Consider the following 15,932-nt stretch of genomic DNA (forward strand, 5'->3'; position numbering starts at 1 on the left):
TGGGTGCTCACCAACCGCTATGGGCATCACGTGCTCCACCCAGCAGTGATCTTGTCAGCTCTGGTTCTGCTGTGCCTCTTACTTGTAGTAATATTGTATGCGAGACTGTGGGCGATAATCAGACACCTTGAAGGATGTCAAGAGTTCTTGACATATTAGCAGGAATGCTCATGTGAAAAGAAAGGGAGGACTGTAAAGGAATATGGAATATTAGTGGTTCAGTTTAAATAAAGTTGTTGGCTTAGAGTTAATCACGTAGTGTTAGGCCCCATTGGCCCGCTAATTACGTGGAACTCATTTAGCATAAGTAGCTAAAGTTGCCGAAGCCTTAGGTTGCAAGCTGCGAACTTTCATTGGGATAAGTTGAACTTGTTCTGAACTTCTACTTAGTTACACAAAGGACGGCGCCGAGAGCGGCACAAATCAGGAGATGAGGAAGGTACTACCCTCATGGAGGCTTCAACCCAACAAGATAAGAACAGTTAGCCGCCCGCCTGGAGGCAGGGAAAGAATCTGATGAGGAATAAGAAGACCCCAGACCGTAAATCACCATTGGACTGAGGAGCGCGTGAAGGGCGGATGCACAGATTGGGAGGTATAATTGCCCAGGATTGTCTTTGTTCTGGATCCGGCTCCGGAGGCACCCGACTCGAGCTGTCCTTGCTGCTGTACCACTCAAATAATTTATTTTGTTTTAATTAATTTTTGCCCGAGACTATGCTAAAGGAAACCTAGGGCGAAGAAACTTCTTTAACAGTGATAAGAGCGCTTTTTAAATTTAGGGATCTGCTTTAGGATCTTCGGATGGTATCTCTGAATACTTTGCGTTTTCCCGTGCCACGGCTAGAAGCTTTTGGCCAATATTTGTGCCATGACTAGGGGATAACTAGCAGGCAGCCTCTGATCTCTGACACGAGTTTTTGGGGTTTTTGTTTGTTTGTTTGTTTTGGTTAGAATATTTTTAATTGTTTGGAGCAGAAAGAGCACCGGGTCCCCAAGCCTGTCGAAGCAGAAAAGCATTGATTTCAGTGGGGGTTTGGTTGACTCTGAGAACAAATTTTCTCCCAAAAAACCCTAGTTTGGCAAAGAAATGAGGTATTGGGTTGGGAATAACCCCTGAAAGCGTATGTGTGGGTGTAAGGATAGGACGTGCGCTGGGGGTTTGCCCGTGGCTCTGCAGGTTTGGGCTCTGTCCTAGCCCGGGATGCATCCAGGCTCTGGCTCTGGACCACTTGGGATGCGGGTGGCCAAGTGCCAGCCCGGCGCTCCCCGGCTTTGGCAGGTTTCGGCCGAGGGGGCTGCGCCCGGTGGATGCCGGGAACCAACACCCGCCCCGCACCGAAAGGGCTTGCCGTCGGCAAAGGAGCTGTGAAATTCCCAGCTTTACGTAATCTCCTGATTTACTCCGAGCTGTTAAGTATGACCAACAGTCATCTGCTTGCCGAGAGCAAATAGGACACCAGGAAAAGAAGAGCAAACTGGAGCGAGGCAGCAGTATTTTTAACAAATCTGGGGTTTTCTTCAGGCTGGAAGTCAGAGGAGTGTTGCCAGCCTTCAGAGGAGCAGGTTTCTGCGGTGGCCCCTGAACTACTCTTAAAATGGAGCTTCTTAAATTACTTAAAGGGTTTACATGAGGTGGTTCCTCCTGTGGCTTCAGGGAGCCAAGAGGTCCCACAGGCACCTATCTGTGTGCAGAAAGGGCAGTTGGGGAAGGAAGCGCCTTCACAGATGCATTTTAAACTGAGTGAAAGTTCATGTGATTTTTTTAAAAAAAATAATTTTAAAAGCAACCATTTTATGTGGACTTCACCGTTTCATTTTGTTTTGGCTTCTTAGCTTCATTCTTGCTGCATTTACTCTTGAGATGAAAAATCTCAGCTCCTCCACCCCGGTGCCTGTAGCCAGTTCCTACCTCCGGGCTGGAGAAAGGCCTGGCACCACCAGTGGGAACATCCATCCAGGTTGGGGTCACCATCAAATCAGCACATGGCAGCTGGGGGGTGGGCGATCAGCTATTTTTAAAATAAGTTGAAGTGAAGGTAAAATAAGGCGTTATCTGAAAATAAGCTTAAGTTTTAAAGTAAGTCTTGAAGATGACAAAAATTATGTTGGACCCACCAAGACAGTTGCTCTGTAGGCAACTCATGGGTTCCTCAAGTGTGCCCTTACGGCACTTTGTGGAGTCAGGAATCTCACGGGATGAGCACCACCGCTGAGGACAAGGGAGAGAGATGCCATCCCGATGAGGAGGGCTGGGAGCCAGACCCAAGCAGGTGGGAGATGCTGGCCAAGCTGCCCAGGCTTAAGCGAGGGGATAAGAAAGGGCGTGCAAGGCACGAGCGTGCAAAGATGCTGATGTGTATCACCTGGGGAGTAAAATGGCTCATCCATCTCCATTGTAACAACCCGTGTTTCTAGAACATCTCCCAGCCTTTTACTGTAATAGTTTATTGACCTGCACAGAAGCGTGAAAGATTATGAGAGTTAATTTTTCAAGCTTATCTCTTGATTTATTCCATAAAGGTAGTTCATTTAATTAAAATGTTTCTCCCGCTGCAATCAGGACTTACAATCTTGAAGCCTGGAACAGGGTGTATGGGCTTTTTTGAAGCAGCAGTTGTCTAATGGGGTCAAACAGCATTGCCCACAGAAACCAAAGCTTCCAGTTCTTGAGGAATACGTGAATTTCTGGGCAAAAGTCCTGGCAGGAGCTGTAGAAATAGAAATGGAACAGAATGGAGAAAGAGAGGAAGGCAAAGGACCGATTTCAATCGGTGGGGTCACGGGTTACCTGAGATGTCCACCTGTGTCTGCGCAGCACTGGCTGCTCTCAACTCAAAGGTGCAGCCCTTGGCCTTTGATGCCCTGTTTTCCAAGTGCTAAACAACCAGGAAAGCCCAGAGGTGACCTCCCGCACTCAGGCAAGGCCTGGGGGAGCTGAGGACAACTGTTGGTAGATGTCTTCTCCGGTGGTGCATCTACCCAACGTGCAAGGGCCATGGGAAGGTGGATTTGGTAGGTCTCAGTGGTGGAGTACCTTCAGCTGAGTACCTTCAGCCACCTCCACGTGGGGTTTTTGGGCTCTGTCAATATAGGGTTGTCTCCTGGGCAAATAATATAAATATTTTTAAAGTTTTGAAAGCATTATATGACTGTGCAGGTGCTGCGGGACTTCGGTTTGTGTTGTCCTCAGCTTCCAAGCCGTACGGCTGATGGATCCCTAACAACACTTTGCCAACGATTTGTTGTGACCGTGAAATAGGTTCAAACCCCATTTGCTGCTGCTAGACTGGTTTGGGGACGAGGGGACTGGGGAGCAAACGGCTCGTCATGGGAAGGAAGCTGAAGCTCTTGAAGAGGCAGATTTTCTTCTGGTTTGGAAGTGAGTGGCTGCTGCCTGATAGACACTTGGGGCTCTTTGCAATTTAAAAGAGAGCAATCAGACAGCTTGAATCTGCTTGTATCAGATGCAGAAAATTACTAGTTGGATGGCTGGATATTTTAGTCAACACTAGCGCCTATGAAAAGCCAAGGTTTTGATTAAATAAGACTTCTCTGATAAACTTAGCTTTTCTTCGATTTTCTTCCATTCTGTTGGAAAAACAAAGAGAATATTATATTTGTCTTCTGCAGAGTTTGGCCAGGTTTCTCTTTGCAAGCATTATTTTGCTGCTAACTTGATATCTTCCACGTACGGGTTCAAAGGGTTCCTGAAGAGACGCAGTTATTTCATCAAAGGTACGTGTGAAATAGCAGCGCGGCCGCGAGAAACACCTTGCGTTGACGCTGTGCCAATGCCCCAAAGGGAGTTAGGATCCCTGGTGACCAGGGTACGGACTCCGCCAGACCCGATGTACATCTCCCGGGCGTTATTGCAGGATTATTATCATGCAGCCGGCGTTCGGAGATCCTCCCGCTGCTGTTAACCTTGGCTGAGAAATACATCCCGATAATGGGGACTGTTAAAGATAAGGCTGGCTGGCAGGCTGATAAATCTCGTTAAGGAGTACTACATCACGGAGTAAATTACAATGCACAGCCAGATCGATTCAAATAAAAATGAACAATATATTACTTCTTTATCGGTAGGGGAAAAATAGACTCCTGCCTTTGTCCTGGTGGGTTTTACCGCTGGGCAGGGAGCTATGGCGTGATGTCCGCAAGAGGGCTCGCTGAGAAGATGCGGTTTCTCCCCAGCAGCACCGGAGCGGGGACCCTGGTGGGGTCCTCGGGGAGGGTTCACTGGGAGCAACTGGTCTGTCTGTGGGCAAGAGGGGATGGGGAGCTGAGACATGGTGGAGGACAGGAGCCACCTCCCTCTCTTCTGCGTGGTTAAGTGATGGTCATCGCAGTAATGACTGTAAATGATCCAGACAGCTTTAGGAACGTCACACTGGAGCGAAATGGGAAAATCGGAGCTTGTCTTCCTCGGGACAGCCATAGCTAATCTTTGAACACCAGACCAAACCCTCTGCTACTTTAATACCATCGGTTGGATTTTATTGCAAACAGAAAATCTTCTTAATTCTTCATTCATTTGGATCCAGTCTCTCGGAACTGAGACGGTAGTTAATTTAGCTCTTTCTCCAAGATAAAACAGAGAGAAATAGTAAGGTTCAGTGAAAAGGAAAACGAAAAGCCCTTTCAGCATCTGAGACTTGCTCTCTTTTTCCTTCTATTTTTCTTACTCTTTGTGATTTTCCTTTTTCTTAAATACGCAGCGCTGCGCTCATGCGTTCCCTGCCGCGATGGCACCTTCAGGTGCCTGGCCTGGACGTGTTGTTTCTCCCACTTCTCTGAAAAGATGCTCCATCTTGAGTCTGTTCCAGGCCGGAGGCAGCGTTATCTCCACCTGCCCACTGCAGAAGGGGACATCCAGTAAAGGTAGCAGAAGATGTGTGGCGCAAGAAGATGCGTTTTACAAGGGCATGTAGTGATAGGACGAGGGGGAATGGCTTTAAACTGGAAGAGGGCAGTTTTAGATAAAATATTAGGATTTTTTTCATTTTGAGGGTGGTAAGGCACTGGAACAGGTTGCCCAGAGAAATTGTTGAGGCTCCATCCCTGGAGGTGTTCAAGGCCAAGTTGGATGGGGCTTAGAGCAACCTGGGCTGGTGGGAGGTGTCCCTGCCTATGGTTGGAATGAGATGATCTTCAAGGTCCCTTCCAACCTAAACCATTCTATGATTCTATGGTGGTAGCCAATGGCCAGGAAAAAAAGGGAGCACATCCAGGTTGGAGGTAAATGAGTACCAAAGCTACTGCCCAGCGATGGCAACCATGTGAAATCAAGGGTGTATTTTACCTGAACAAAAGTGCTGAGGGGTGACCTGGTGCAGAAGGAGGTGGGTCAACTTGTTGGGTCGGAGTGAGGATGGACACTTCTGGTGGTCACGTCTGGCCCCAAAACTAGCCTTCTCTTCTTCAAACAGTAATGCAGAGGATGTCCCATGTCCCGCCTAGGGGTGGTTGCTCTCCGTGTCTCACCTCCTTGCCGTCTTGAGGTGAAGCTGCTTGTGTTCATCTCCACTGCCATCGCCATGCTGGGAGCTGGCGTCCCTGCTTCCCGTTCCAGGTTCCAGATGGCAGCTGGTTTATTGCTGGGTGTCTGGCTTATTGCGGAAGCGTGGCAGTGACACCGATGCTCAGCAGGCCATTCCCAGGGCGATGGATGCTCACCCGCAGCCCTGGGAATCGGTCCCCGTGGCTTTTAGATAAGCCCAAAGCATCAAAGTGCTCTCCTCAATATCCTACTGATTTTTAAAAATGGCTTTTTTTTGTTGGTTTGTTTTTTTTTTTTTTTTATCTAATGAACTGGAAGGAAATATGTTGAGTGGGGAGGGATGTCTATATATACTCTGCAAAAGCACCGGTTTCCAAATTTTGGACAGCTGTGTACCCTTTTTTAGCAGCCCCTTCACACAGCCCACACAGCACCCAGACTCTCGCAATCGGGCGCGTTTGGAAATACACTTCCTTGATTGCAAAATAGTTTAAATCCTTTGACTTAGAAACATTCTTGCTGTGCGAAAAAGATTTCTTTTTTTTTTTATTTTTATGCTCCGAAAATACAGAAGGTGCTTCCTGCCGCAGCAGCTGCCCTAATTTTGGAGGTGGTGGAAGATGGGCAGGGATGAGCTGGAGGAGCCTAGCTGATGGCTTACGACTGCATGGGGATGGGGGTGCTGAGATGCTCCGGAGCTGGGCTGTGCCGGGAGCTGCTCACCCGTGGGGGCTTTGGCTGGATGCCAGAGCCGGGGGGATTTATTTCGGGGTCCTGGCTGGACAATCCAAACCGGTTACCCCACTGGCCTTCAGGTCAGTCAAGGCAAGCTTGTTTCCCAGCGTTGTGGAATAAAATTATTTGGGATCCGACAGTGAAATAACAATATGGAAAAGTAGTCTAAGCTTGACTCTTACCAGCACAATTCCTAATAACGTGGAAGAGTTGGTGGCCTTTTCCGCTAGCCTCTAGCAAGCCAAACTGGGGAAGGACCCTTGCTGGCAGCCCCAGACCAGCTCAGGAGTCAGCAGAGCAGCGTATGCCCCCATCCGCATTTGGTCAGTGCCCCAAAAATCCCATGGCTTTTCTGCAAATCTCCACTTCTGCCGCAGGAGGGGCTGCCCGGCACAGGGATGCCCTGACCCCGCAAGAAGCCGCAAGTGGTCCAGGCTGGTCGTGCTGGTGGAGAGCGGGTTTGCAGCTCTCCTGCGGCCGCAGAGGCTCGCACCGCTTTCTCCCCGCCGTGGCGGCGTTCACCGGCCCGGCCACCGGCTGCTGCAGTGGAATAAGCTGGACTTGGCAAGAGCACAGCTATTCCTCGAAGGCGAGCGGAGGGGAGCGTTGCTATTACTCATCAGTCAAAAGACTTTCAGCTGGAATAATCCTCCGCTGGCCGGGCGGTGTATGGAGCTGCAGGGTGGGAGGCTGTGAATGCCTCGGGGGGGGACGGCGGGGGGGCTATTTCTCCCACCCTCCGGCTCTGCACCCCTGCTGCGGCCAGGGAAAAAAAAAAAAAATAAAATCCCTGGGGTGAGGCATGTGCAGGGGGAAGGAGAAGGGAGAGCCGAGGGAGGAGGATGCTCCCGGCTGCGCCGCAGGAACAGGACTGCGATGGCCACTTCTGCGCCTGGGTGTTGCCCAGCTCCCCATCTGCGCTCTGCCTTCCTCTCTCCGTGGCACCAGTACAGGGTGGTGGGGCAGCTTCTCCCATCTTCTCTGTCTTTGTCTTTTTTCCAACCGGGAGAGGTCCCAACATAGAGGAGGAAGAGAGATGGAGCAGAGCAGATGGGAGGCAGAAAACAAGCCCTGTGATGCAGAGCTCATCCCGGCGAGCTCATTACCCTGCGCTGGTTTTAATCACTTTATTGTGGTGCGAAGGCCACCGATACATTTCACACATCTAAAATACAGCTAGGGAGGGACTGTTGGCTCCGTCAGCCCGAGAGAGGCCACGAGAACAGATAAGAATAGGCTGATGCTGGAAAACACAGCACTGGGTAGCTCAGTCAAATGCTATATTTAGCAAGGGATTGAAATAACTGCGGTGGTTTTCAGCTGGGCTAATCTGTGAGCCGCGGCTGCACCAGTACTTGCCCAGTTGATGGTAATGAAGTCAATTAGCGTGGAGCTGTTGGCAACCGGGGAAACTCGGCTGCGGGAAGCGTGCGCGGTCCCCTCGCTGCCTTTCCCTGCGGATGCTCCCGGGAGTCTGAGGCTTCATGCTGAGGCAGCACTGGCTCTTGGCTGCGCTGCCTGCAGCAGCATCCCCTGGCCAGGCAGCGGGAAGGATGCGCAGTGGCTCCCTGGGGAGACCGCCGGCCCCCCGCGCTCCCCAAACGGGGCAGGCATCGGCGCAGGGACAACCAGGCTCCAGAAACATGACCTGCTCCACTGAGCAGCTGTTGGGTTGCATTTAGCACTTCTTTTTTATTTACAGATTTTTTTTTATACATATATATATATATGTGCACGCATAAACTTCAGAAGCAGCACGCGTAAATGCAGTTAGTGAGCACAAGCGCAGGCAGCTCTGTGTCTCACTTGAGCAGGATTTTGATGGCATTTTTAGGGGAAAAAAAAGGCACAATTGGAGAAGTAGAATCATAATGGAATCATAGAATGGTTTGGGTTGGAAGGGACCTTTAAAGGTCATCTAATCCAACCCCCCTGTAATGAGTGGGGACATCTTCAACTAGATCAGGTTGCTCAGAGCCCCGTCCAGCCTGACTTTGAATGTCTCCAGGGATGGGGCATTGACCACCTCTCTGGGCAACCTGGGCCAGTGTTTCACCACCACTCTCAGCGTAAAAAATTTCTTCCTTCTGTCCAGTCAGAATCTTCCCTCTTTTAGTTTACAACCATTACCCCTTGTCCTATCGCAACAGGCTCCTACACACCCTATGCATTCTGCCTCCTCCCGGAGGTGGCTGTCCCGCAGCCGTGTGTGAGCACGCGTGCGTGCGCTACCGGCCATGCACAGCCAGCCCCACCGGCCCCCCCGGCTCCCCAGGGCTGCCCCCACCTGCGCGCTGCCCCTGCATCCCCCTTGGTTGCGGTCCCCTCCTGGCGCTGAGGCCAGCTGAACCCTCCCTGGTCCCTTCCCCATAAGCTTCTCCAACGAGCATCTCCTGCATTTGCTCCATCTCGCCTCCCGACCTCTGGCGCTTCCGTGGCCGCCGCGCGTTTCCTCGCCCCTCGTCTCAAATCCCATCGCTGCCTCAGCCTCTGAGGAGAGGTAAAGGCTGGGGCGGAGGTAAAACCGGGCTCCTGGTTATTTGCTGATGGCACACGAGGTTGAAAACGCGCTTTGTGAAGGCGCCGTGGTCGGGACCGTGCTGTGCATCCTCCCCTCTGTAGGCGAGCATCCCGGCTTGGCACCTTTCCCGTCACCTCCTAAAACTGTGGCGGTGCGGTCGAAGGGGTTTGGCGGAGGTGTGCGGTGCCTCCGGCCGCAGGGAGGGAATTTGGAGGGGTGCGTGAGAGTTCAGCGGTGGCAATGGGCCGAAACCGAGGGGGAGCGAGCATCCGAAATGAATAAGCAGTGGGGTTCAGCCGGGGAGGCTGCTGGCAGAGAGCATCTTTGCCGAGGGGAGGGCTCAGGAGCAGTTAGAGGATGGAGAACCTGCCAGCCAGACCGCAGGCACTGCCCGCCGTGGGTCTGAAACAGCCCTGGCATCCAGCGATGGAGCGTGACTCAGTCCCTTTCCTTTAAAACTGTGCTAAAAACCATCCACGGTACGGCCAGAGCTGTGGCGTTCTTAGCGCAAGGATGCTGAGCGCTCGGGAGATGGCACCATGCAGTGAGATGTCCCCATTTCTGCTGCGGGGTGGGGGGTGGGGGGGTTGGGGGGTGCGTGGAAGGTGCCTGGGTGTCAGGAGCCCTCCTAAACGGGAGCTTTCCTGCAAGCGGGGCTGAGAGGAGCTCTTAAGAAGCGATTTTATGAGGTTCTTGTTGTTAATTTGGATCTTGATTCAGATACCAGAAGTGTTTTCCATATTTTCCAGGCACCCATCTGTCACAGTGATGAGCCCTGCACAGTACTTGTCAGCAAATAAATGAAATATTCTTGTGAGATTCGCCGCGTTCAGTGCTGGGAGATGTGATCTGGCTTGCGAGATACTTATACCTCATGCTGCTTATCTTATTTCGTACAGATTTTTGTCCTGGTATTTTAATAGATACCGGTTTGGTTCTGTAAAATAATACTGTAGAACATAAATAACCGGACAGAGTCCCAGGGACGGTATCGCAGGGAGGGGGTTGCGCTGGGAGGAAAACCACGGCCGTGCATCTGCCAGAAGCCGGAGAGGTTGCAGCGAGGGTCTCGGGGGTGACGGGGATGGTGGGACTGGCGGCCAGGAGGTCATGGGGGAAACTGGGAAGCCTCTGGGGAAGCCTGGGAAGCCTCTGGCACCGCCAGCTCTCAGACCTCCGAGTTGCCAAATGGGGGATTCATGTGCAACACTGACGCTGAAGCTCGCTGGCTCCGTCATTAAAAAAAAAAAAAAAAAAGAAAAAAACCCAGTGGCGCTGGGGGATTCAGCACTTAATTAACTTGCCAAGCGGTTACATTGACCAAAATTAGGCGGGAGGACTTCTGCTTTACTTAATTACAGTTTTGCTGTCGCCCATTAGTAAATTAAAACAATTGCAGGGTGAAACCCAGCGGAGGTTTGGCGAACACGGCCGTGGCCACCTGCTGGGGGATGCCGGAGCTTGGGGGGAGCTGGGTGCACCCCCCCATGCACACCAACCCCCCCTCACTCTGTCGCTGGCCAGGGCTGCCCTACGCTCTGGGCTCCATCCTGCCCCAAAAAACCACAGGAGGTCCCTTTCTCTCTTTGGAAACCTACATTTTTTCCATAAATCCTCTGCAAATCCCGGTGTTTTGGGGACGAGGAAGGCTGGGAGCCCGAGGCGGTCATCCTCCCAGGGGTGTAAGCTGATAACATCTCAGGCACACTCTGGTTTCATCCCTCTCTTTAATTATCGATGCTTTCCTTCGCCTGGAGCCCGCTCTGCAGCCCGGGTGGCATTGCCTATACCCCGGCTCCCCATCACCTGTCCTCCGTGCAGTTAAACCCCCCCAATGCCTGCCACCATGGTGCAGCAAATTTCGGCACTGAGCAAGCCCCCGTCCTGATCGGGGCCATGGTTTCCAGCATCTTTTAAGCACAGAGACCCAGACAGGCGCCGCCGTGCCTTCTGCCGTAAGCTCCTTACCCGCTTACCGCCCCGGCAAGGGGCACCCCGACTTCCTGGGCATCCGACGGTTTGGACATGCAAAGCACTAAATACAGCCTAATTATTATTATCTTTATGGGATCTGGTTAATCTCAGTGGGGATTTACAAGCTGTCAGCAAATCAGCCAGTGGTTGAATGTTTGCATTTTTCTTAGGAGCAGCTTAATGCTGTTGACCGCATGAGCTGGGAGGTGCGAGTGACCAAGTTATAGGTACGGGGGAGCTGCTCCAGAGCCGATCCCTCAGCGGGAGCAGAGGTGCTGCGGGATAACCGGGCACTGAGCCGATAACGCTGCGGGACCGTGGGAGAGGGACGGGCCGTTTGTCACCGGTAGAGCGCGGGGCTGTGGGATGCCTCGGGTGCAGCATCGTCACTGAGCCCCGTTTTTTCAGCATGCGGCAGCGTGACGGGTATCGGCGCCGGGTGTTGATGGGGCTGCAGTGGGGTCTCTTAAAGATGGGGGACCAAGAGGTTTGCCAGAGATGTTCGCACTGGGCTTTGCTTTGCCTCCATCTCCCCACAGCTGCCAAGGGCAGGATTTCACGCCTTCCCCGTGTGCGTGTAGGAGCCGGGCAGCATGCAGCTCCTGCGCTGGAGGCATTCGCTGCAGCAAGCGCCGGGATGCCGTGGCAAACACTGTGTTGGCTGCTGCGGCACAGCCTGTGCTCACAGCGTACACGGCGGCTCCGGCTGCTGATGAGGCCAAGGGCCTCTCCCAGGACTCGGGAGAACTCGGTCATCCCTTCCCTGGGGTTTGTGCCATCCCAGGCTGTAACTGCAGAGTGATTTTCCGTAGGGGTTCGTGGCACGGGAGACCCCTGGGATGCTGAAAGGAAAGCCAGGAAAGGAAAATGCAAACTCAATATATGCCAGTCTCTTGTCCTGGGTATCTCCCGGGACTTGGCTGGCACCTCTCACAGCTGGTGAAGGCTAAGGTCCAGCTCCACCTGCGACCTTCCCCAGTTTCTGTCTTAACCTGGTGTGGTTTAACCCCAGTCGGCAGCCAGGACCGGGCAGCCACACGCGCAGTTCTCCCCATTCTCAGAGGGAGAAAAAGAGGGAAAAGGAAAGGGGAAAAAACCTCATGGGTTGAGATAAAGGCGGTTTAATAGAACAATAACAGAAAAGGAAAAGAACAATAATAATAATGACAAAAGTCACTCTCACCACTCGGTGAATCCTGAGCTGTCATGGCGATTACCAGCCCCCCCACCCCGGCCAACCCCCATTTATAGAATGAGCATGATGTCTATGGTACGGAATATTCCATCCTTCTGTCTGTGCTCTTTATCAGCTTCTGCTGATAAAGTCCTTGAAAAATATAAACACCACCTGGCAACAGCTAGAACAATATGCATTATTGACATTCCTCTGGTACCACGTCTGAAACACAGCAACCGCTAGAAAGAAAATTAACTCCGTTCCAGCTGAAACCAGGACGGTATCTCAGCCTTCCTGCCTGCTGTGAAGGGCTAGGGGCATTTCGGAGCGGAGCTCCATGATCTTCTTGGCAGGGCTATTTTTACCGGAGGTTGTTCCCCTATCCACTTCCCGGTGAGGTCCCATGAAGAGTGGAGCTGTCACATCTGCGAGAGCAGGATGGCGGGGCGAGCTGCTCAAACTGGGGCAGCTGCCAAGAGGAATGGCTGCGGAGCCACGGCTGGGAGCAGCCTGAGGGAGGATGCTCAGATCGGTCTGCGGAGCCATCAGATCCCCATGGCACGGGCCAGTCCTGTGCTCACCCGGTCTTAGAGACCCCTAAGCCTCATCCTGATGAGATGACACCAGCAGGTCCTCTCTGCTGGTGCCTGCCTTGTGCCGTGGTGGTGTCCCTTACCTCCATGGACTCGGGAAGGTGCTGGTGGGGAGTGTGGGGTCTCCAGCCCAGCCTTCCATGCAGAGCAGAGCAGCCACCAGCACAAGGAGCTTTGTCTAGAAAAGTCTTGAACCCCCTCCAAGGATGGAGACCCCATGGAGACTGTCCCGGGCTGGACCGCTGCCTCAGCAAAGGGACTTTTCCTCACGTCCACCCTGCACCTCTGCTTTTGCAAAGCACGTACGTCTGTTCCCAGGCAAACCTAGACAAAAGGAGCATACCTGTCTGGGAGGCTACACCTTTTGGAGGGTTTCCTGTCATCGTGGTTGTCCCAGGAGGGTACTGGCCAGAGCGTGTGTGACCCCTGCCTCTCCATGGGCACAAGAGCCACCTCCTAGAATGGGACCTGACTGGCACTCGGGATCTGCAGTTGGCACCTGATGGTCAGTGTTGGCCTTCCATGGTCATCCTTGGCTTGAATTTTGCCCTGGAAGGGCAAAAGCAGCTGTGCCTATCCCCTCATCCAGAATTTCCCAGCCACCACGGGGCAGGCTGGGGTGTTTCAGGTGGGCTGATCTTCCCCAGTTCCTGCAGGACTGAGCTGGGAGCTGGCACAATGGCATGGCAGAGAGGGACGGGCAGGAGCTGTGGCCCGGCACAGCTGGCCCATCCCCTCTGCATCGCACCTCCCCCTCACCGCTAGCGTCGGGGAGGGAGCTCTGGCGAAGAAAAATGGGATTCCTGAAAGAAAAATGAAAGGCCGCGTTTTTCCATGAGGCAGGAATTCAATTTTGTGTCACGCAATCACATTTCCTTCTGCAGTCTGCAATAATTACACAGCGGAGTGGGGCGAGGAGATCTGATTCAGAGGCACAGGGATGAGAGCGAGTTCCGAAATAAAAGAAGACAAATGCAATCATTAAGATACAATAGGCTGCACTTGCCCCTTAATTAGACTTTCTCTTTGATTAAGCAGTAATTAAATATTACCATGCTGAAAGGGATTTTTTTTTTACAGCCCTCTGAAGCCCTAATGTATTCTTAAGATGTTTGTGTGAAGAGCAGGAGCTGCTGTGGGGTGGTGGAGGTGGGAGGGAGGACATTGCATGCCCCTTTCCTGCAAAAGAAGCCCTCCTGCCCTGCTGCATGGGCTGGACGGTGGCTCCTGGTCCAGATTGCTGCCGGAGCGAAGAAGTGTCCGTGGGGAAGCCCGCTACTCCCAGCCACCACCAGCTGCAAAGCATCTCCAGCATCTCCTCAAAATGCGAGGATTCCTGGGCGTTGGATTCAGGGGCCCAGCCCGTGATGCTGCTGCCATCTCACAGGGGTGGTTTTTAGAGTCGCAGAATAGAACCATAGAATCATAGAATCATTTAGGTGGGAAAAGACCATCAAGATCAAGTCCAACCCTTAACCTAACACTGCCAAGTCCACCACTAAACCAAGTCCCTCAGCACTACATCTACATGTCTTTTAAATACCTCCAGGGATGGTGGCTCAACTGCTTCCCTGAGCAGCCTGTTCCAATCCTTGACAGCCCTTTTGGGGAAGAAATTTTTTCTAATATCCAAACTAAACCTCCCCTGGAGCAACTTGAGGCCGTTTCCTTAAGGCCATTTTGGTGAACCTCACCTTCTACATGGAGACCGTGGCCTCTGTGGCCCCAGGGGACATGGCTGGCTTGCTAAAGCCAGCTAAAGACTGAGACCACCTTTCCAACAGTGTGACAGCTTCACTGGGGCCAGCTGCCCCCTGAGGTTGGCCACCTCGAGCTTTGGGAGCAAAGCAAAAGAGGAGTCTGGGGGAAAGGACTTGGAGCTTATCGGGCTGTTAGCAGCAAAAATGAAGAGAGTTAAGACAATGAAACATCAAAAGGGAAGGAAATGTCAGGTCTCTATTCCTGGACATTCCTGGGAGGATAAAAATAGCCCTTGGATGACCTCAGGGGGGAAAGTGCTTCTGGTGTCTTAATGGAGAGCCCCTGCCGTAGCCCCGCGGGCTCTCTGCCACTCACCGCCCCACTCGCAAGCTGCTTTTTCCAGGCCATAAAACAACGTCTCTTGCTGAGAATTTCACTAGACGAGATTGTCTTGTTCTTTTCCCGCACAGCGTGTGCCTTGGGTAATATCTTTGGGAAATTTTTTGCGGACTTGTGTACCCAGTATTTTCTGATAACCTAGAAAAAAAAAAAAAGATCCTTAAGTATTATGATTATGCTATTAAACCTTTATTGTATCGAGGAAAACAAATCAGAGCGAGAAAGAAACTGTATGGAGCCCGAGAAGTGTTAAGCTACGGCAGTAATCTGCCTTCATTGTTTAACTTCATTTAAAACCGAAATACCGGCAGGACCGGAGATGAAAATAGCTGGTGAGGCTGAGGTGTTGTGGGGGAGAGCGTGAAATCCCCGTGTCGTAGCCGTGGTCCCTCTGGCTGAACAGCACTGAGGTCTGGACGAGGGTAGGAGCGGTTTTAAGCTGGGTGGTCGGTCTCTTTCTTCTAGATGGTTTGTACGGTACAGCTGCGGCGCCGTGTGAGCCCCTCCGCAGCCCGCACCGGCGTTTCGGTGCTTGCCTGCTCACAGCTCAGCCTATCCAAAGCCGGTTATTTGGTTTGGGTGGGCTCAGTCCTTTTGCGCCGTCACCGTGCGTGCCGTCCGCTGAACTTCTCGTTGGGGTCCCTGCTTGGGACGAAGCTTCCCCAAGTTTGAACCCAACTTTCCCTTTCTCTGTTTTGCAGAAGAACGAATGGCTGTGCTTGAACTGCCAAACTCAGCGGCTGCTCGAAGGCAGCCTCGGCGACCCTGCCCCGATGCCGATGCCTGCCCCAAAGCAACCGCCCACCGGTTCCCCACGGCACCAGCCGCCGGCCGTCAGCCAGCAGCAGAAAGCACCCATGCCGGCGCCCACCGAGCCAGTAGCACCCCTCGAACGGCAGCCCTCACCCGCGAGGAGCCTCCGGGCTGCCGAGCAGAGTAGGACCCCGAGCCCTGCCCCAGCGGAGAAGAAGCCCCCGGCACCGGCAGAGGAAAAGCCGCTGCCCAAAGCTGCCCCAGAGCCTTCCAGAGCTCCTGAGAGTGCCGCACCGAAGGGGAAGAGCATGACCCCCAAACCAGAGGCGGAGAGCAAGGAGAGCCGGGCACCCCCTGAGGCGCCGCGGGTGAAGGAGCAGGAGGTGAGCTCTCGGGGTACATCCAGTTCTGAGCATCCCTGGGGACCGCATCCCACCCAGGGCTGGCGCAGTGCTAAGCTGTACCTCCGCCGGCAGCCGTGGCTCAGAAACAGGGGGTTGTTCTGAGTCGGAGCAGAAACTGTTGTCATCGAGGCCATTTGCCTCAGAAAATGATCTTTTGGGAAATGGTGAGCTC

At 52.8% G+C, this 15,932-nt stretch overlaps 1 protein-coding gene across 1 annotated transcript in view; it reads left to right on the forward strand.

Moving 5' to 3' along the window:
- The window catches only part of BSN (bassoon presynaptic cytomatrix protein), a gene marked incomplete at both ends in the record, with an annotated part of 99,071 nt that overhangs the window by 70,298 nt on the left and 12,841 nt on the right, over nt 1–15,932 (forward strand). Inside the window, one exon of the mRNA XM_082487827.1 lies at nt 15,305–15,739. Coding sequence (XP_082343953.1) covers nt 15,305–15,739 — 435 coding nt within the window. The remainder of the gene's footprint in view (nt 1–15,304; nt 15,740–15,932) is intronic.

This window comes from Vanellus vanellus (assembly GCF_965231255.1).
Source record: "Vanellus vanellus genome assembly, chromosome: 9".
NCBI classification, from domain to species: domain Eukaryota; kingdom Metazoa; phylum Chordata; class Aves; order Charadriiformes; family Charadriidae; genus Vanellus; species Vanellus vanellus.